This window comes from Salmo trutta, chromosome 31, assembly GCF_901001165.1.
Source record: "Salmo trutta chromosome 31, fSalTru1.1, whole genome shotgun sequence".
Classification (NCBI taxonomy): domain Eukaryota; kingdom Metazoa; phylum Chordata; class Actinopteri; order Salmoniformes; family Salmonidae; genus Salmo; species Salmo trutta.
The window spans coordinates 20763714-20787235 of NC_042987.1; the positions used below are offsets into that span (position 1 = coordinate 20763714).

The following is a 23522-nucleotide window of genomic DNA, read 5'->3' on the forward strand; positions in this document are numbered from 1 at the left end:
GGCCCTGCAGCACCTAAGTCCACTCCCATTCTCCAGGACCTCTCTTTGTTGACTTCTGTAACTGTAAAAGCCTTGGTTTCATGCATGTTAACATTAGAAGCCTCCTCTCTAAGTTTATTTTATTCACTGCTTTAGCACACCCTGCCAACCCAGGACGTCCTAGCCGTGTCTGAATCCTGGCTTAGGAAGGCCACCAAAAATCCAGAAATGTCCATCCCTATCTATAACATTTTCCGACAAGATAGAACTGCCAAAGGGGGCAGAGCTGAAATCTACTTCAGAGATAGCCTGCAGAGGTCTGTGTCCAAACCAGGTCCGTGTCCAAACAATTCGAGTTTCTACTTCTAAAAATCCTTTCCTGAAACAAGTCTCTCACCGTTGCCACTTGTTATAGATCACCTTCTGCCCCCAGCTGTGTCCTGGATACCATATGTGAATTGATTGCCCCCCCATCTATCTTCAGAGCTCGTACTGTTAGGTGACCTAAACTGGGACATGCTTAACACCCCGGCCGTCCTACAATCTAAGCTAGATGCCCTCAATCTCACCCAAATTATCAATGAACCTACAGGTACAACCCCAAGTCCGTAAACACAGGCACACTCATAGATATCATCCTTACCAACCTGCCCTCTAAATACACCTCTGCTGTCTTCAACGAGGATCTCAGAGATCACTGTCTCATTGCCTGCGTCCGTAATGGGTATGCGGTCAAACGACTACCCCTCATCACTGTCAAACGCTCCCTAAAACACTTCAGCGAGCAGGCCTTTCTAATCGACCTGGCCCGTCGGGTATCCTGGAAGGATATTGACATCATTCCGTCAGTAGAGGACGCCTGGTTATTCTTTTAAAAGTGCTTTCCTCACCATTTTAAATAAGCATGCTCCATTCAAAAAATGTAGAACCATGAAAAGATATAACCCTTGGTTCACTCCAGACCTGACTGCCCTTGACCAGCACAAAAACATCCTGTGGCGTACTGCATTAGCATCGAATAGCCCCCGCGATATGCAACTTTTCAGGGACGTTAGGAACCAATATACACAGGCAGTTAGGAAAGCTAAGGCTAGCTTTTCAAACAGAAATTTGCATCGTGTAGCACAAACTCCAAAAAGTTCTGGGACACTGTAAAGTCCATGGAGAATAAGAGCACCTCCTCCCAACTGCTCACTGCACTGAGGCTAGGAAACACTGTCACCACCAATAAATCCACGATAATAGAGAATTTCTACGGCTGGCCATGCTTTCCACCTGGCTAACCCTACCCCGGTCAACAACCCTGCACCCCCCACAGCAACTTGCCCATGCCTCCCCCATTTCTCCTAAAATCTGGACCCCTACAAATCAGCTGGGCTAGACAATCTGGAATCTCTCTTTCTAAAATGATCCGCCGCAATTGTTGCAACCCCTATTACTAGCCTGTTCAACCTCTCTTTCGTATTGGCTGAGATCCCAAAGATTGGAAAGCTGCTGCGGTCATCCCCCTCTTCAAAGAGGGAGACACCTTAGACCCAAACTGTTATAGACGTATATCCATCCTGCCCTGCCTTTCTAAAATCTTAAAAAGCCAAGTTAACAAACAGATCACCGACAAAAATCGAATCCCACCGTACCTTCTCCACTATGCAATCTGGTTTCTGAGCTGGTCATGGGTGCACCTCAGCCATGCTCAAGGTCCTAAACGATATCATAACAGCCATCGATAAAAGACTATACTGTGCAGTCGTATTCATCGACCTGGCCAAGGCTTTCGAATCTGTTAATTACCACATTCTTATTGGCAGACTCAACAGCCTTGGTTTCTCAAAAGATTGCCTTGCTTGGTTCACCAACTACTTCTCAGACAGAGTTCAGTGTGTCAAATTGAAGGGCTTGTTGTCCGGACCTCTGGAAGTCTCTATGGGGGTGCCAGAGGGTTAAATTCTTGGGCCGACTCTTTTCTCTGTATACATCAATGATGTCGCTCTTGCTGCTGGTGATTCTCTGACCCACCTTTACGCAGACGACACCATTCTGTATACTTTTTGCCCTTCTTTGGACACTGTGTTAACTAACCTCCAGACGAGCTTCATTGCCATACAACTCTCCTTCCGTGGCCTCCAACTGCTCTTAAATGCAAGTAAAACTAAATGCACACTCTTCAACCGATCGCTGCCCGCACCTGCCCGCCCGTCCAGCATCACTACTCTGGACGGTTCTGAGTTAGTTGTCCACATATTCTACAAATACCTAGGTGTCTGGTTAGACTGTAAACTCTCCTTCCAGACTCACATTAAGCATCTCCAATCCAAAATTAAATCTAGAATCGGCTTCCTATTTCGCAACAAAGCATCCTTCACTCATGCTGCCAAACATACCATCGTAAAACTGACTATCCTACCGATCCTTGACTTCGGTGATGTCATTTACAAAATAGCCTCCAACACTCTACTCAGGAAATTGGATGTAGTCTATCACAGTGCCATCCGTTTTGTCACCAAAGCCCCATATACTACCCACCACTGCGACCTGTATGCTCTCGTTGGCAGGCCCTCGCTTCATATTCATCTCCAAACCCACTGGCTCCAGGTCATCTATAAGTGTTTGCTAGGTAAAGCCCCGCCTTATCTCAGCTCACTGGTCAGCATAGCAGCCACCCGTAGCACGCGCAACAGCAGGTATATTTCACTGGCCACCCCCAAAGCCAATTCCTTCTTTGGCCGTCTTTCCTTACAGTTCTCTGCTGCCAATGACTGGTACGAATTGCAAAAATCACTGAAGCTGGAGACTCATATCTCCCTCACTAACTTTAAGCATCAGCTGTCAGAGCAGCTCACAGATCGTTGCACCTGTACATAGCCATCTATGAATAGCCCATCCAACTACCTCATCCCCATATTGTTTTTGTTTTTTTGGTCCTTCGCACCCCAGTATCTCTACTTGCACATTCATCTTCCACACATCTATCACTCCAGTGTTTAATTGCTGAATTGTAATTACTTCGCCACTACAGCCTATTTATTGCCTTACCTCCCTAATCTTACCTCATTTGCACACACTGTATATAGATTTGTTCTATTGTGTTATTGACTGTATGTTTGTTTATTCCATGTGTAACTCTGTGTTGTTGTTGTCGTACTGCTTTGCTTTACCTTGGCCAGGTCGCAGTTGTTAATGAGAACTTGTTCTCAACTGGCCTACCTGGTGAAATAAAGGTGAAATAAAAAAAGACACTTCAATCTTTTGTCTTGCATATTTACCCTCTGAATCGCACACATAAAAAAATCCATGCGTCAATTGTCTCAAGGCTTAAAACTCCTTCGGTAACCTGTCTCTTCCCCTTCATCTACACTGATTGAAGTGGATTTAACCAGTGGCCTCAACAAGGGATAATAGCTTTCACCTGGATTCACCTGGTCAGTCTATGTCATGGAAAGGGCAGGTGTCCTTAATGTTTTGAATACTCAGTGTGCCAACAAGAATCAAGCTCATAAATGTAGACTTATATGCTGTTGAAAATGGATACTTGATACTTCATTACCTGCTGTTTTCCTCATGGTCGAATCAATACCAAGATATGTGCCATCTTAGTGGAAGAAGAACACACAATTCAACTATCACAGCATCTTTGAGGAGAGTGAATCACGCACTCAATACCCCCCCCTCAGGGGATGTGTGTGTGTGAGCCATCTCTTACCAGCCTTTCCCTTCCCACATCTCTCACAAGCCCAATTTTAACCCTCACCTTTGGTACATACTGTAGTGTCAATGTCATACAATGTCAGTTTCACAGTGGATTAGTTCCCCCACTACAACTTGTGCATTTCAAGAAGCCTCTGCTACACAATATCAAAAGATGTGGTTCCTGTGGTAAGCTGTATCATAAAGCAGTTAGGTAACACTGTGTCGTGTCTTTGGCATCATTAAAACTGAAGACATATTTATCAAATAACTCTCTCTTATTATTATTACGCGATTAACCTGATTAGTCATGTAACTGTAATTAACTAGGAAGTCAGGGCACCAAGGAAAATATTCAGATTACAAAGTTATCATTTTCCTAATATAACTTTCAGATATTTTAAAATCTGATCAATTAGTCTTCGAATTAGTGAATTATTTTTTACCTCACGCCACTCTCATTCCAAACGTCGTAAATTGTTGGTTATCTGCACGAACCCAGTCTTCACTATGAGTCATCCATACATCAATTGTCTTAAAATCATTTATTTACTAACTAAGTAATTCACAGAATGCATAACAAACAGTAGATACGTTTACAAGGAAATGATAGGAGAATGTGCCCTAGTGGGCTAAACCGGTATGGCGGCTTGTTAGACAAAAGGGGGGGTCAACTGAGAAGGCACTACAGAGTTGATAATTATAACAATTGAAATGCTAATCCTTTGCACATGAACGCTCACTCATTCGGGAACAATTGCAATCAATATATATATTTATGCTCAGTGTGTCATCGGGATCTCTGTTGAAAGGTTTGTTTCTGTTGGAGAGTCTGTCCGCCCTCTCTCTCTCTCTGTCGTGGTTAGAATGGAGAGTTCAGAGTAACATTCATTCATGTCGTTATAGATAGATGTTTTCGGCGGTTGTCGGTCTTCGCGTTCAATGATACCGAATTCCTAGCCGCAGACTAGTAATTCATATCAAAGACTTGTTCTTATTCTCTCGGTATCGATAGTCTAAGAGTTTAACCACGTGGTATGGTTAAAGTTCAGAAAGAGGAATGCATGGTCAAACCTTGGCCCTCTCGTTATCAAGGTAAGCTGGTCTCCAACTGTTAGCCATTTTGTAATTGAGGTCAGCTCAGTCTGGTGATAGAAAACCAAGGTGGGGGTTTTATTCGGGACATAGAAAAAGGCTGTCTCATGACGCCAGGTCCTGTCTGTGTCTCTGGGGGCGTGCCAATGACTTAGTTAAGACTCCAAAGGGAATTGGAGTTTCCTTCATTCAACAGTCCAAAATCACATTACACAATTTCACAAACAGTTCCATCCTTATTCATTCATTTTATACAACCATTTAGATGTAAGTCTCATACCTGAGACTCTTCAATAAACATGATTATGGTAATGTGGCCATATTGTCTCTCATGAGTTTCACAAAATTGTACCAAACGGACCAGTTCATTGCTGGATTCTTCACCAATCTTTTATACCTTCTCCAGAACATAAATGTCATTCGGTTCTCCAGTTCTGTGAGGTGGAAGAACTCATTTGTTCTCTCTATACTGGGGCCGTGAGGAGAGGGTCTCCTCGTAGGAATTTACGACCGTGCTTACAGAGCCTGGTGTCAGAAGTATAGAGGTCGGGGGATGGTGCTCGCAGTGTCCAAAGAGGGCAACGTCATGACATACCCCCCCTGGTGGTTTGGATCTTGTTTATCCTGCAAGTTACAAATCAACATAAAATCATGACCACGTGATGTCCTGTTTGTAGATCATCGTTGCAGTCCCCTCTAGTGGTCGAACTTGGTAGGCTTCTGAAAGTGGAGCAGTCCACCACAAGGATGGGCAGTTGATGTCCGGTCGGTGATCGCCGTTGCGATCCCCTCTGGTGGTTGAACTTGGTAGGCTTCATGGAAGCTGCAAAGTAACCCAGGAAGGGCCAGGGGATGTCCTGGTTGGTGATTGCCGTTGCGGTCTCCCCCTCTCGTGGTTTACCTTGGCAGGCTCTCTGACAGCGGGGCATGCCGCCACAAGGATTGGCCATGGGTGTCCGGATTTGGGATCACCATTCCGGACCCGTTGTCTGGTCATCGTCCAGACTGGAAGATCTGGGCAGTAACTTAGGCAGATGTTAACAACGCACACACACTCATGAAATATATATAATTACATTCATTCCCCAATGAGTGGCGTTATGGCACTAAGTGATGGTTGTATGGGGACTTTGTTTACGGCTCAATCACTTCCTAAGTGTCAAAGGAACTGAACCGAAAAGGAATGAAAGCATAAACAAAAGATATACAAAATTTGTTCTCACACAAAAATCATCTAATTGGACTGTATTCCTTTATACGTCCAATATTCTGGCAAAATGATTATCATGGCATTGTCTCTAATGCCATATCTAGGGTTTTCCTACTTGGTGTGTTGCTTAGGTACTATCCTAAATTGATAACTATATGATAAGTCTACAGCTGTAATGCACTAGTTTTGGGCAGTCTACAGGGATGACCTATGGACTTCTGGGAAGAAAACTGGTGAGTGCTGTAGAGTCAAAGGCCTAGAAGTAAATGTTCAACTTTACTAAGGCTGGTATTTTGCTTGGACCCTTAAGTGATCCTAGCATAAATCCTAATTGGATGTTCCGTTGTGCATGTGCGTTTATGCTTACACAAGCGTGCATGTCAAGAGAAGAAAACCAAGTATCCTGGCAGATTACAACTTGTTCAGAATGAGTCTGATGTAGTGAGGTAATTTTCAGGTCAATGCCAGGAGGTCAGTCATAAATGGTGTCAAGGGAGTCTGTAGTAGTTTTTCTACTAGTCACTATGTCTTCCACTATTGTAGTGGCGATAGGTATGAAGTCTATTTCATAGCTATGTTATCCACGGAGGAGCTAACCTCACGACGGAAAAACTCTTTAAGTATTGGACCAGTCGTACGTGGTGTGATCATGGTTTATGACTTCTAATAATTTTCCTCCTGAATGGAGGATTCTATTTATTAGTGACATGTGTGTTAACCATTGGAAGAGTGCACTGGAGATTCCCTTCCACGTGTTGCACTCTGAGTGACTCCTATGTCGCTGTTGTCAAGGGTAATTTGATTGGTTAGGTCTCTAACCTTCTTATTGATTATAGCTGGGCTGACTGTTGCTGGTATTGGTACTGGTACTGAAGGCGACCAGTTATCCTACCGATTTATTCTGAAATATTATACTACCGGAACACATGATTGGAGCATTTTACCAGTTGTATTGTAGTTGAACCTACACAAGGAATGATTATTGTTGCCATTTGTTTTGGAGGTGGACAAGTCCACTGGACTTCCTTTACGACCAGTGTAGTACACCTCAGTACTATCTTAGATGTGTTCTAAGATAATCCCCATCTAGGGGCCTGTCTGCTCCTCACTGTTCTCATAGGGGAGTTTACAACTAGATTTGATTTATGCTCTGGCGGCCTCGTGCGGTGTTGTCCATAGTCTCGACCCCCCCACCGGCCTTGATGAAGGTGGGATACATGTTCGACAGAAACATTTGTTTGAATGGTAACAGCTCTTCCATTCCTGTTTCAGTGAGTAGGCCAAAGTAAGCTGAACGAAGCCTATGATAGTAAGCTTGTGGGTGTTCGTTCCGAGCCTGTTTGACGTGTTAGCAAGTGAGCTATCGTGTTTGCGAGTCGCAGAACCACTGAATTCTAATTTCAAAGCTGTGGCAAGTTTAGCGTAGTCATTTAGCACGTGTTGCTGTTGTAGACGAATGAACCTTGTCACGTGTCTATTTGACGTTCGCTTCAACAGGTAAACCCTGTCAGAACCCGTAGCGTTCAGGTAGCCATCCAACGCATCCTCTATGTCAGCTAGGAATGTCTCAGCATCGTTTGGCTGACCTGGAACGGGGTCAAAGGTGGGGAAATTCTTGACGGATTTGTATTCCGCGCCAAGCGGGCGGAGAGGGTTGGCTTCATCCTGTGGAGCGATTGGGGCTGAAAGGCCAAGAGGAGAAGCCAAGCCTTGTTGTTGTTGGCCAAGAGGCGCCATATTACTCAGTGCCGAATGGCCAAGAGGAGAAGACTGAGGGACACCTGAGGGAGGCAAGGTCTGAAACCTATCGTCTTTACTCCTGTGAGTACAGGGTTCCGGTTGCTTGGATGGGTAGTTGCGCTGTAGAGCGTGACCATTCTGGATTTCCTCCAGATGGTACCTAAGGGTGGTATTCTGCTGCATTGCAGAGTCCACTCGAGCGCTTAGAGTACTGATTTTGGACACGTGAGTGTCGCACTTGCTCCTTTCGGTCTCAAACCTATCTGTCATGGTTTGCAGATAGAGGTCTTGAGTACGGAGCAAGAGATTCAGTGATGAGATTTCCTCCGCTTGCTTAGAAATCAATATTTCCATCCTCATCACCTGAGTTCTCTCATCATTCATTTGGTCAGCGACTTCAATAAGTTCTGCTGATTTGTCCTCCAACTTTGTCATTGTGTTCATTAACTGATCGTCTTTGGTCTGCAGCGCTTTGAGGAGAACCGTGTTATTTTGAGTAACATTCAACAAAACAGCATGCATGTTATCAAGATGAGAGCTCCTGTTTGTAGGTAACTCTTCAGATTTATCTAGTTTGGCATGGACATCATCGTATTTAGTTTTGGCTAAATCGAGTTGTTCCTGTAGCATATGATTTTGTTCCTGTAGAAGACGATTTTGTTGAAGAGCTTGTGCTTGTTCATCGTCATACGTTTTTGCAATTACATTTAATTGTTCAGTTTTTATGCGCAATTCCATAGCTAGCAGAATGTTTCCCTTTTCTGCATTTGTCATTGGTTTCCCGGTTCTCTCCACCTGTCCCTTTATGTCTACCATTACCTGCTCGTGCTTCAGCTGTGCACTGCGGTATTGGACGGATGCCAATCTCGGATGGCAAGACATCAGGGCTAGACTGGAGAGAACCTTTACGAGGCCTGCACCTGATGGTTGATTTTGGAAAGCGTTGTTGTCTGCTTTTCCACTAATGGCATAATTAGGGTTGGTATCGCTGCTGAGGTCAGAGATCAATCCATTTACTGGTGGAGGTTCACTAATTAGCGGGTGAGTGGGGACTACCCCCTCTGATAGCTTGCACATTATTAGAACATTTGAAAGGAAAAATGTTTTTCCTAATTTTCCGAAGTTTGGTTTTGGAATATGTTGGGAGCTGCAAAGACGATTTTAATCTATTTATAGACGTTAATGAACCATCAGTACTGTACAGTACTGTGGGAGTTGGACGTGAATGAATTTGCAAAAGCAAATTGAAATAATCAATGATAATGATTAATCATACCTGGATAGGCTATCTGGGAATTAAACTTTAAATTAACCTGGGAAGTTGGTTCATCTAGGTTACTATTGCAAAGTTTAAGATGTCTCATTTAATTGGAAGAACCTAGAAAGGTATGTTCGACAATTTAAATAAAAAAATTGGATGAGACGATGATACCCAAACAATTGAGATTGCTGGATTATCATAAAAGTAATGTTAGGTACATTCACCACGATGGTACACTTTCCCCTCCGGCCACAGCCATATGGGATTCACTCCCGTCAGTAATGGGTTTTACTGAATGTGCTTTGCTAAAGCAGATTTTACTGATTAATCTATTTATGATAAATCAAACTTGTATAGGCTATCTGGGAATTAAACTTTCAATTAACCTGAGAGCTTTGCTTCATCTAAGTTAAATGTGGAAAAAGTTCATCTTGTCTCATTGTAGAAGCCCAATCAATTTGGATATTATTTAAAAGAGCCACATATAAAGTAAATCTGGCAATTTCACTTGTTAGTTAAATTGAATGAGACGTCGATATCTAGTCAATTGCGATTGGCTGAATATCTTACCGTGATCCACGTTTGGATTTCCCCTACTTTTCCCAAGAGATGTACTGGCGATTCTTCACCACCAGTGACGCAGAATGCTGAAATCAAACGGAAATACAAAGGGCGGGACTTCCGTCGCACCAGGCGGAGGAATTTAAACGGGTCACAGGAAGAGGAAAATGTTCCCCCTTTTGTTAGCTTAGCATCACGTGCAAGCTAATCCTACTTTGTTCAGAAATCTCACTTCCAAGCACAAAATAGGGTCCTCTCACCATGGAAAGGGTGGGTTTAATAGTGACGTCTCACATTAACCCATTCGGCATACATTGCTAGCGTTATGTTGACCAGAGCGACACGGTACATAAATACAGATACGCCTGTGGTCTGCCCACACTGTCTTAGTGCGGTAGGCGGATAGAATACTTCGGCCCGGTCACCGAACAGATATCTCCTAATTTCTAACCTTACTGGCTCTATACCCTTGCTCTAGAAGTTAATATTGACCGACAGAAATAGTACCGTTTGGCCTAACGGACTAAATCTGGAATTTATCCCTCATTGCTATCGACACACGACCGGAGGCACTCTCAAAATAGCTTGTTCCAATGGGAATACACACACAACCAATTTGTATAGAAAGCGGTCTGTTTGTACAATTCTGTTTGCAAAATTGATATATAGAATTCCACAGCAAAGTCCAATTCTATCTTAGATTCCTCGCATGGGGGCGTCATAAATGTCGTGTCTTTGGCATCATTAAAACTGAAGACATATTTATCAAATAACTCTGTCATTATTATTACGCGATTAACCTGATTAATCATGTAACTGTAATTAACTAGGAAGTCGGGGCACCAAGGAAAATATTCAGATTACAAAGTTATCATTTTCCTAATATAACTTTCAGATATTTTAATATCTGATCAATTAGTCTTTGAATGAATGAAATATTATTTACCTCACACCAGTCTCATTCCAAACGTTGTAAATTGTTGGTTATCTGCACGAACCCAGTCTTCACTATGAGTCATCCATACATCAATTGTCTTAAAATCATTTGTTTACTAACTACCGTAAATTCCGGTCTCTAAACCGCAACTTTTTTCCCAGGCTATGAACCTCGCGGCTTAAACAATGACGCGGCTAATATATGGATTTTTCCAGCTTTACATTTTTTTTCTTCCAAAAAAACTAATTCTGTGACGTGCTCAGTTTTTTGGCGGCATGAAGCTTTCATTAGACCAATGAAATTGCCGAACGGGTTAAGGTCAAACAACTTTTTTGTTTACTGTTTAGATTAAATCGAGCGCTCTCAAACTTCCCATCATTCTGATTACGGTAGTCATTTTGTCACCCTCATCATGACAAAGACACAGAGAAATGCATATGATGCAGCTTTCAAGTTGAAGGCGATTGATCTGGCTGTTGGAAAAGGAAATAGAGCTGCTGCACGGGAGCTTGGTCTTAATGAGTCAATGATAAGACGTTGGAAACAGCAGGGTGAGGAATTGACTCAGTGCAAAAAGACAACTAAAGCTTACTGCTAATTTAAAAATGTTTGTTACAAGCCGTGTTTCGTTAAAGCCTATTTATTTTTGTTACAAGCCGTGTTTCGTTAAAGCCTGTGTAAAGTTTATTTGTTTCAATGTACCGGTAGGCACCTGCGGCTTATAGACATGTGCGGCTTATTTATGTTCAAAATAATATATATTTTTTAAATTCAGTGGGTGCGGCTTATATTCAGGTGCGCTTAATAGTCCGGAAATTACGGTAAGTAATTCACAGAAATGCATAACAAACAGTAGATATGTTTACAAGGAAATGATAGGAGAATGTGCCCTAGTGGGCTAAACCGGTATGGCGGGTTGTTAGACAAAAGGGGGGATCAACTGAGAAGGCACTACAGAGTTGATAATTATAACAATTGAAATGCTTATCCTTTAAAACATGAACGCTCACTCATTCGGAACAATTGCAATCAATATATATATATTTACGCTCAGTGTGTCGTCGGGATCTCTGTTGAAAAGTTTGTTTCTGTTGGAGTTTGTTTCTGTCTGTCCGCCCTCTCTCTCTCTCTCTGTCGTGGTTAGAATGGAGAGTTCAGAGTAACATTCATTCATGTCGTTATAGAATAGATGTTTTCGGCGGTTGTCGGTCTTCGCGTTCAATGACACCGAATTCCTAGCCGCAGACTAGTAATTCATATCAAAGACTTGTTCTTATTCTCTCGGTATCGACAGTCTAAGAGTTTAACCACGTGGTATGGTTAAAGTTCAGAAAGAGGAATGCATGGTCAAACCTTGGCCCTCTCGTTATCGAGGTAAGCTGGTCTCCAACGTTTAGCCATCTCGTAATTGAGGTAAGCTCGGTCTGGTGATAGAAAACCAAGGTGGGGGTTTTATTCGGGACATAGAAAAAGGCTGTCTCATGACGCCAGGTCCTGTCTGTGTCCCTGGGTGCGTGCCAAGGGCTTAGTTAAGACTCCAAAGGGAATTGGAGTTTCCTTCATTAAACAGTCCAAAATCACATTACACAATTTCACAAACAGTTCCATCCTCATTAATTCATTTTATACAACCATTTAGATGTAAGTCTCATACCTGAGACTCTTCTATAAACATGATTATGGTAATGTGGCCGTATTGTCTCTCATGAGTTTAACAAAATTGTACCAAACTGACCAGTTCATTGCTGGATTCTTCACCGATCTTTTATACCTTCTCCAGAACATAAATGTCATTCGGTTCTCCAGTTCTGTGAGGTGTAAGAACTCCTTTGTTCTCTCTATACTTGGGCCATAAGGAGGGTCTCCTCGTAGGAATTTACGACCACTGTTACAGAGCTTGGTGTCAGAAGTATAGAGGTCGGGGGGATGGTGCTCGCAGTGTCCAAAGAGGGCAACGTCATGACAACTGCTTTCAGCTCATAATATTGCCATGTTTACATATTCAATAAGAATGAATCATCCTGACCATGACCATACAAACAATTGATCAAATGTATCCCCCAAAAATGTAGTCTTCATTCAAATTCATACAGAAAATTATTTATTTAGATACCTTCTTCAGGTTGTATCGTTGTATAATAGGTTTACCAATTTGGGTTATTTATCATATAAAGTAGAAATATATGTTTTTTTTGCTGAAAGTAAGCTCAAAATCTTTTCCAAAAGAAAGAAAAGTGCTCGAAACTTTCATGAACGTACGGCTCAAATAACCTGGTACAAAATTGCTCTCAAATGACTATTACTGTGCACCCCCAGGCGCAGTGACAATCATCAACTTTGTATCATGCAAAAACACCTACAGACTGCAATATGTAGGCTTACTGTTTTCTTCTCAGCATGCAAATACCTCACATCAAAAGAACGGCATTAAAGGTGAACATGAATAGCATACCTTTCCAACATGCTGTGCTTCCGGTCCAATATGTTCTTCTAAAACGAAGAACTGGTTCCATATCCAGCCCCTCTTGGGCCGGTGGTGCACGTCTGTCTCTCCGTCTGGGTGTTTGGTTTGGTTACTGGGTGCTCTGACGTTGGGCCTGAGCTGGGACGTCCCATAGCTCTTCTGGATAAAGCACAGGCAGATCAGCAAAGGGCAGAGGCAGGCTGTGGTAGCAGGAATTCTCATGGTAGAGAACGTATGCTTCTCTAAGTCCTCCACTGTACCTTAGGCACACAGTGTACCCAGAGGCCACAACGACGTCTCAATAGTAAGACAGTACTAGGTGTAGATAAAACCAGTCCAGAGGTTTCTCTTAAATTCCATGGTTTATTTCAGTCTGTCCATTAGGGAGTAGAACCAAGGTCCATTTCCATGTCGGATGGAGGCGGAGGGGAGAGGCCGGTTGTTAATTTGCTTAAAGGATTCTCAGAAGATTTCACCAGTGGTCTGGTCTGAGCAGGTTGCCATGCTGTTTCCCCTTGAAAGATAAGAAGAAAGAACATTAAGGAAACACAGATAATGAGTCATGTTTTTCTTTCTGTGAAATCCCCCGATGCAATTTGATGGAACGGGTACTCTGAAATTACACGTTGACTCATTTTTAAAAGCACAATGTTCTTTCCTGACGAAAACTGTCATTTTGACTTGTTTTCTGAGAGGCAATTTCCGCTGTGTGCATGAATTGAGTATTTCCGTCCACTTCGGATGCAAACCAGAGGATTTAAAAACTACATTGCTGAGTCTGAGCTCAAAAGGCTAAGTCGTCTTTGACATAACTCACAACTGAAAGACATTCAATTTAACATGGTTTCATGAAAACAGGAGAGCCATAACTGTACCTCCATAGGCCATAATAGCATTTTGGGGACATTCTTTTGTGCGTTCTTTGTCAGTCTATCACAATGATAAGCTGCTTTTGATCATGTGATTCTCACAATCTATTACACTGTTACAGAATGTGTGTCACTTGGTAAACACCCTCACACAAGCAGAGCAGTGGTTCTATCTTCCAGTTTCTGTCAATATTGTACTTGAAACACTTTTGAATAATTCAGTTCTTTGGATATTCTATGAGAAAACAATAAAAAACCTTTAATCACTGTTTTTAAAAAGGATACTGCCATGGCATGTGAGAAGACGTGTTATCCATCTACTACTCAGCAAAGCAGTGGAGGCTGGTGGTAGGAGCTATAGGAGGACAGGCTCATTGTAATGGCTGGAATGGAATAAATGTAATGGAATCAAACATGTGGTTACATATGTTTAATGTGTTTGATACCGTTCCAATAATTCCAATCCAGCCATCACAGCTTCCTTTAACCCCTCCCACCATCCTCCACTGCAGCAAAGCATTTTGTGTTTTCCTTTCCTTTTGATAAGACCAATATCTCAATATACAGTTAACATATTTGTCATACAAAAGGGCCGAAACTCTGAGTGATGTTTCAAGTGTTTATTCAGCAAAGATGTACTAGCTGAATACATCCATTCTATACAGTGCAGTGTCCACTTTCACCCTTAGCTCTCTCCCTCTCCCTTCCACAAAGGTCCCAGACCTCCGGGACGTATGTCAAATGTTTATCTGTTCACACAAAAAAAGGAGGAGAGAGTAGAGACGTTGAGAGTGTCGAGCACAAAACTCTGAGTCACATGCAAAAAAAAGAAAAAGACTTGGAGATAATTGGTTACAGTAATCAAATTCAACATATCACAACAGCTTGAGTGTAGACTTTCAATAAACCGGTAGACCATACTTGGCTAAGCTTCCAGGTGATGAACTTAACCATTTCATCAGTGTTGTTGACATGAGACCACAGATACAAGTAGCTTGTTAGAGGCTGGAGTGTACAACAGGTCCTTCTCTCTCGACCTTGGAGGAAACCCTCCCTAACTTAGACTCAATAGATTCTTACCAAGATTTAATCCATTTCAGAAACCACCCGCAAGATGACCCCCTATTCTATGATAACACCCCCCTTGGCAGTATAACTTAATATTACCTCTGAATAATAAAAGAAATCTGAACAAATATAATTAATTACCCACGCCGAATTAGAATTACAACCCTTAATAAATTCATGAGGAAATAATTTTTCATCCATAAAGGAATTCAAGGAATAATCAAATAGACTAGATAGAGGTTTCTCTCACACCTCTCATATGCTGTTGTGAGTAATGCACCCGCCCCTCCCATTGTGATTTCTTAATCGTTCAGGGGCAGCACTCTGTCTCTCCTTCTTGCCTGTCCAAAGAGGAATTAAAACTATTGCTAAATTATCCAACCCAAATTTAGAATGACAGTCCCTTATCCCCATGCACAACATCTCAATCTCCTTATATACATCTGGTATTCCCAGAGCGGGGGCTTCGCACAGCGCTTGTTTTAACTTGACACTCCAGTCTACTGGGTCATGTCCCTGCTTCCCCCCTTCCGTCAAAACATTCAACTTCGTAGCCATTGATGAGAATGACTGAATAAAACTACGGATGTAGCCAAATACTGTAGACCCAGTTCTTAATTTAACTGTCACACAGCCGAAATCAATGAACCCCATGAAAGGGTGCTTCACGTTGAGTTTATCATTCGATTTAGCCCTAACAGACACTATAGCAGAACATATATTTACAAGACGGGAGACATTTATCCTGCTAACGTTAACATAAACTTTATTCATGTTATAGTTCTATCATTCTTTTTTCTCAGTATGGTCCCCATTTGTCCTTGTTTTATATTGTCGTGAGTGGTATCGGTATCTCAATGCATTTTTTGAAGTGTAGATTACTATACATTTCCCAGTGTGAGGACCCCCACAATCAACCCAATACCCCAGATAAACTATTTTGGCAATTCCAAATCAATTAAGGGCAAGGTTGAGCCCCCCCCCCACATTCTTCTGATAGCTTTACAGTTTATAGTCACAATGGCACACATGTAACTCATGCCTGTCAAACTGGGTGGCCCTTGATGATGTCCCAGTATCTGGGGGATAGTCAGATTTTCTCAACCAGACAAATCTCTCACCTTAGCCGCCACAACCATCCTTTACTGTCAATTCTGTCTCGCCCATTTTTTTTTATTAGTGCCCCAGCAGCATGAGAGAAGTTTAGAAGTGATCTCTCTCCATGCTCACTCCACGTGCTCGGTCTCAGGACTCATGCCGCACTCCTGATAGAAAAGGCAGTTGATATATGTTTGAATGCTGTACACAGGTTGCTGGCTCGGTCTCAGGTAGAAGTGCTGAGGGACAGGGCTGCAGTGGACGCCATTGCCGCCATTACTTCAGCCGGTTATAAGGGCTCACACTGATTTCAGTCAAATTATCCCTTCCATGCATCTCGATTCCATCCAGGGTCACAATCGCCATAACCTCGAGAGAAGAAAGACCAGAACAACAGTTAAGGGCATTTCTGATTCAAGAATTCAACTATTCTTCAACCGACTATTCACTGTATGACTAATTTTTACATTTTCCAACATTATTAATACAAAAGTGAATACTAAAACACTTTTGAAACCATTTTGCAGGTTGGCTTATACTTCCCTATCATATTTGGCGATCTCACCGTGGAGATACAGGGTCAGGGATTTAGAGGGCTCACCTTGGTGAGAAATCTTAACCGTACAGCTGTCACGTCCTGACCATAGTAAGATGTGATTTTCTATGGTAGAGTAGGTCAGGGCATGACAGGGGGTGTTTTGTGTTTTTCTATGTTTTCTATTTCTATGTTTAAGTTCTAGTTTTTCTATTTCTATGTTTTTTTGGGGGGGGGGGTTGATCTCCAATTGGAGGCAGCTGGTCCTTGTTACCTCTAATTGGAGATCATATTTAAGTAGGGGTTTTTCTTCCTGGGTTTTGTGGGTTACTATCATTTGAGTAGTGTTTGTTTCTCTCTGCGTCACGGTTTGTTGTTTTGTAAATTCAATTATTTATGTTTTGCAAAGTTTCACGGATTTAATAAAATATGGAACTACAACCACGCTGCACTTTGGTCCGATCCTTTCGACAGCCGTGACAACAGCAGACCCAATCTGGTGAGATTTGTATTGAAGCAAAGACAGTAAACAAACAAAACAACAACAGCAAGACACTTCTTCATAATTATCAGCATTTACATATTATATTTACATTTCACCCAGTGTCTATAATCTTTTTAGTGAGGGTGATCAGGCCTCCCCAGAAAGTCACAACAGAGGCCCACAACATTAAATTAGTCTGTTCTTTCCCTTTTTTTCCCCTGTACTTCAGACTTATTGTTACAAACATACTCTGTACCAGGTACTATTTTCTACATTGTAGAATAATAGTGAAGACATCAAAACTATGAAAGAACACATATGGAATCATCTAGTAATCAAAGTTTAAAAAAAATCAAAATATATTTTATATTTGAGATTCTTCAAAGTAGCCACTCTCTGTCTTGAGAGTTTTGAACACTCTTGGCATTCTCTCAACCAGCTTCATGAGGTAGTCTCCTGGAACGCATTTCAATTAACAGGTGTGCATTGTTAAGTTATTTTGTGGAATTTCTTTCCTTTTTAATGCGTTTGAGCCAAGCAGTGTTGTAGTGAAGAGAAAGCCCTATTTGGTAAAAGACCAAGTCTACATTACGGCAAGAACATCTCAAATAAGCAAAGAGAAATGACAGTCCATCATTACTTTAAGACATGAAGGTCAGTCAATCCGGAAAATGTCAAGAACTTTGACATTTCTTTCAAGTGCAGTCGCAAAAACCATCAAGCGCTATGATGAAACTGGCTCTCATGAGGACCGTCACAAGACAGGAAGACCCAGAGTTACCTCTGCTGCAGAGGATAAGTTCATTCGAGTTACCAGCCTCAGAAATTGCATCCCAAATAAATTCTTCAGAGTTTAAGTAACAAATAGATCTCAACATCAACTGTTCAGATGAGACTGCGTGAATCATGCCTTCATGGTTGAATTGCTGCAAAGAAACCACTAGAGACAAGAGACTTGCTTGGGCCAAGAAACACGAACAATGGACGTTAGACCGGTGGAAATCTGTCCTTTGGTCTGATGAGTAGGTGAATGGATGATCTCTGCATGTATGGTTCCCACCATGAAGCAGAGGAGGTGGTGTGATGGTGTGGGGGGTGCTTTGCTGGTGACGCTGTCAGGGAGGGCTATTTGCCCAAGAAGAAGAGTGATAGAGTGCTGCATCAGATGACCTGGCCTCCACAGTCACCCGACCTCAACCAAATTGAGATGGTTTGGGATTAGTTGGAACGCAGAGTGAAGGAAAAGCAGCCAACAAGTGCTCAGCATATGTGGGAACTCCTTCAAGACTGTTGAAAAGCTTTCCAGGTTATGCTGGTTGAGAAAATGCCAAGAGTGTGCAAAGCTGTCATCATGGAAAAGGGTGCCTACTTTGAAGAATCTAAAATCTCAAATGCATTTTGATTTGTGTAACACTTTTTGGTTACTACATGATTCCATATGTGTTATTTCATAGTTTTGATGTCTTCACTATTATTCTACAATGTAGAACATAGTAAAAATAAAGAAAAACCCTTGAATGAGTAGGTGTGTCCAAACCTTTGACTAGTACTGTATGTGCAACCAAAATTCAGTCACTAGATACTAGAACATTTTATTTGTGTCCTTTAAGGTGCATCCTTTCTCACCCATGAATAACCAACTAAATCCAAATAAAAAGACCACACACAATAAATCAGACATGGTATTAACACTGCTAACAAATGTTCCCTTTGTAAATTGGTGTGTTGTGTGGATGCAGTTGTGGGTGGGGGGATAAAACGTAGGGGCAAAAAACGAATTTGGGAGCTCCCTTAACGGCCGGATTTGGGTACCTTTACACTTGTAGAATTTCACTAACTGCTCTCACAAGACAGCAGGCTTCAGGAAGTATTTCAAAGGGAGAGATAAATAATCATTGTTAAACTCTTGATAGGGGACACCCCATCCTCTCTTGGAAAATAAAATAAACATTTTGTTACTTTTCCTTATGCTAAATCTTAAATCATTCCTAGAAGTGTAAAATCAGTCCTAAAAATGTAGTATTAGGTACTACTCGGCCTATGTACAGTACCTTCCTCTATTTTCCAATCAAGCTGATTGCATCTTGGCAGGAAGCCTTTATGAAACCCACTCTTTTTGTTTCACAGCCCTTTTATTTGAATCTTCATAATTTAAATTTTGGTTTCACGTAATAGTTTCACGTAATAGGAACATATTATTTTATATGAAATGACTGTCTTATGTAAATCACTGGTGTTATTCAAACTCTATTTCAGGTGACATTTGTGCAGAGATGAGGACGGAGTCAGGCGCAAGACATAGAACTGAATAAAATAATGTACTTTACTCTGGAAAATAATCAGCCGAATAAATCCACGCAGGGATAACAAAACCCTAACACAAAAGACTAACACAAAACCAGGAAACATTCACGCACAAAACATAATGAGAACCAGAGGGTTAAATAGGGAAATAAAATAACGTAATGGGAACCAGGTGTGAACAATCAAGACATAACAAATGGAAAAAGAAACGTGGATCGGTGGCAGCTAGAAAGCTGGCGACGACGACCGCCGAACGCCGCCCGAACAAGGAGAGGCACCAACTTCGGCAGAAGTTGTGACACTGTCTAATTTGAGAAATAATAATTAGAATTAAATGATTCATACCTCTGTTCCAATTTTTCTACTGTCTCTTATAGCCTGTTTATGTTCACAACACAAAGGGCACATCTTATCTTTAACCCAAACACCAGATGTGCTGGGGAGGGGCAATAATGGTGAGCTCGGATTTAATATCAGTCCCTAAACTCCATCCCTCTGTTCACTTAGGAGCATATCAAACAATAGAACGCAGATGATGTCAACGCTCGTATTTATCATGTGACCTTGTATTGAGAACCTTAGCTTCAAATTGCTAAGATATTGTATCATTAGAGTGTTGACTGAAAGCTACTAGTAACATACTATTATGAACTATACTGGCAATTCTCATTACAATACCATGAATCTTTCCATTTTACTTTCCATGTCCTTCCTTTCTACTCAGAATACACTTTCTTTATGTTACTTTCACTAGTCTACATGTCTGGTTCCGTCAACTCAGACTCTTCCACTATTCCCAAAATGAAAGCTCTCTCAATCCCTATCACCCAGTACATTTCTCTTCCACTCTAACACTTGTTTTACTAGGTGAAACAATGTTTTAATTACAGACAAAACATGATAACTTCTAATCACAGGGAGGCAACTGTCCCCCCTTTATTTTCTCGTTATTGGAAGGCATCGTTTGTATTTTAGTCTACCCTAAAGTTTTTACTGTATATATTTATTACCAATCTCCATTGGATATTCAGCATTTGCGTCACACTCATTAATGTCTATTATTTTGAGATAAATGTTATGTACCCAAATTATAAAATACATCAGCCAGATACCAATGCTAACCAAATTAAAATGTACTGTATCGATTGAACTACTCTTTGCAGCTTTCTGCATCGTTTCCTATTTTGTTTTAGTCTCTTTTATCTCTTGGGTGAAGTGGTGTGTTGTTTTAATTGAGGACTGTTGTTTAACAACAAAAAAATTCTCAAAAAACTACTTCTCAAAGGTTTAATGTATAGGTTCAATGAACTGAATAGTCACCACATCTACACAATGTCTCTCATCCCATCGTATTCATAAATTGGAACCCACATTCTTTACTCCTTTTTCTAAAACAATTATATGTTAATTTCAAATTGTGGGTTATATTGTGCTGGTTTTATAGTGTATCCTTTGATAATACTTTGATCGTTGCTCACTAACTGTGTTTTTTGATTCATTAATTAATTTAGGAATATTTTGTATATGCACAATTCCCACTCCAGAACCATACGTTGTTAAGTTCTAAATAAACAGGCTACTTCACCCCCCCCCCCCGCCCACAACGGCACATACCAAAACCACCGCCTACATTTTTATGTAGGGATCTACGCTGAGTGAACAAAATATTAGGAACACTTGCTCTTTCCATGACATTGACTGACCAGGTGAATGTAGGTAAAAGCTATGATCCCTTATTGACGTCACCTGTTAAATCCACTTCAATCAGTGTATATGAAGGGGAGGAGACAGGTTAAAGAATGATTTTTAAGCCTTGAAACACTTGAGACATGGATTGATTGTGTGTGTGCCATTCAGAGGAAGAATGGGCAAGACAAAATATCTATGATGCATCCACTGGTCACACACAACTGGGATTTTCCTAAATGTCCATATTGAATTCGCTTAAAAATGTGAAACTTCACTCTTAGCAGATACTTTGATTCAGCAGTCTCAAGGCTCATGACGGGTTAATAGTGGAGTAATATTTGATATGTGCATATTATATTGCATCATCGCACCTCACATGCGATGATGGAATTAGCCCATTAAATTAATTATCTGACTACATAGTATAACTAGCAATATGCAAGAGACTATGTAAACCATGTGCAATCAAGTATTATGTGTTTAGCTGACTAAGATTAAAGGATGGTCATGAGAATGGAATTCAAGTGTATTAGTTAGTTACAAGGCCATATAGACATTAACAAAGAATTATTCTCGGCATATAGAAAGGTCGCCCTTCCCAGCAGTCAAATGACCTAGTGGCCTCATGGGTGGAATGTTATAAATATTTTTCATAATTTCATAATCAACATTATAAAAAACAAAAACACTGAAAATCTTCTGTGATGTACACTGAGCAAAAATATAAATGCAACATATAAAGTGTTGGTCCCATGTTTCATAAACTGAAATATGTTCCATATGCACAAAAAGGTATTTCTCTCAAATTTTGTGCACACATTTGTTTACATCCCTGTTAGTGATCATTTCTCCTTTGCCAAGATAATCCATCCACCTGACAGGTGTGGCATATCAAGAAGCTAATTAAACAGCATGATCATTACACAGGTGCACCTTGTGCCGGGGACAATAAAAGGCCACTCTAAAATGTGCAGATGTCACAACGCTACCACAGATGTCTCAAGTTTTGAGGTAGTGTGCAATTGGCAGGCTGACTGCAGGAATGTCTACAAGAGCTGTTGCCAGAGAATTTAGTGTTCCTTTCTCAACAATAACCCGTCTCCAACGTAAGACCTTTAAACAGGTCAACATTCACAAGGCCGCAAGGCCAGACAGATTACCAAGATAATCCGAGCATTCGCTGACCAACTGGCAAGTGTCTTCACAGACATTTTCAACCTCTCCCTGTCTGAGTCAATAATACCAACATGTTTCAAGCAGACCACCATAGTCCCTGTGCCCAAGAACACTAAGGTAGCCTGCCTAAATGACTACCGACCCGTAGCACTCACGTCTGTAGCCATGAAGTGCTTTGAAAGGCTGGTCATGGGTCACATCAACACCATTATCCCAGAAACCCTAAACCAACTCCAATTTGCATACCGCCCCAACAGATCCACAGATGATGCATCTGTATTGCACTCCACACTGTCCTTTCACACCTGGACAAAAGGAACACCTATGTAAGAATGCTTCATTGACTATAGCTCAGTGTTCAACACCATAGTGCCCTTAAAGCTTATCACTAAGCTAAGAACCCTGGGACTAAACACCTCCCTCTGCAACTGGATCCTGGACTTCCTGATGGGCCGCCCACAAGTGGTAAGGGTCGGTAACAACACATCCGCCACGCTGATCCTCAACACGGGGGCCCCTAAGGGTGCGTGCTCAGTCCCCTCCTGTACTCCCTGTTCACTCATGAATGCACGGCCAGGCATGACCAACACCATCATTAAGTTTGCCAATGACACAACAGTGGTAGGCCTGATCACCGACAACGATGAGACAGCCTATAGGGAGGAGGTCAGAGACCTGGCCGTGTGGTGCCAGGACAACAACCACTTCCTCAACATGATCAAGACAAAGGAGATGATTGTGGACTACAGGAAAAGGAGGACCGAGCACGCCCCATTCTCAGAGAGAGCCTTGCGGCCTCCGACCGCAAGGCACTACAGAGGGTAGTCTGTACGGCTCAGTACTTCACTGGGGCCAAGCTTCCTGCCATCCAGGGCCTCTATACCAGGCGGTGTCAGAAGAAGGCCCTAAAAATTCAGCTATCCTAGTCATAGACTTTTCTTTCTGCGACCGCACAGCAAGCGGTACCGGAGCGCCTAGTTCAGAAGACTAATGTAGGTCTTCTGAACAGCTTCTACCCACAAGCCATAAGACTTCTGAACATGCAATCAAATGGCTACCCAGACTATATGCATTGCCCCCCCTCCTCTTTTACACTGCTGCTGCTACGCTCTTATCTATGCATAGTCACTTTACTAACTCTACCTACATGTACATATTACCCCAACTACCTCGACGAAATGGTGCCCCCGCACATTGACTCTGTACTGGTACTCCCTGTATATAGCCTCACTATTGTTATTTTACTGCTGCTCTTTAATTATTTGTAACTTTTTTTTGCTATTTTTCTTAAAACTGCATTGTTTGTTAAGGGCTTGTAAGTAAGCATGTCACAGTAAGGTCTACGTATTCAGCGCATGTGAGAAAGAA

General features: G+C 41.7%; 1 protein-coding gene across 4 annotated transcripts in view; it reads right to left on the bottom strand.

Annotated features, from left to right (window-relative positions):
• LOC115169735 (cadherin-18) overlaps positions 1–23522 on the bottom strand; it is a 90429-nt gene that overhangs the window by 36189 nt on the left and 30718 nt on the right. For 3 of the 4 annotated variants that reach the window (XM_029725649.1, XM_029725651.1, XM_029725648.1), the window contains 2 exons: positions 15990–16335; positions 12920–13445 (listed from right to left, as the gene is read on the bottom strand). In XM_029725649.1, coding sequence (XP_029581509.1) covers positions 12920–13153 — 234 coding nt within the window. In that variant the 5' untranslated portion in view covers positions 13154–13445; positions 15990–16335. The remainder of the gene's footprint in view (positions 1–12919; positions 13446–15989; positions 16336–23522) is intronic. The other variant, XM_029725650.1, reaches the window with a different exon arrangement.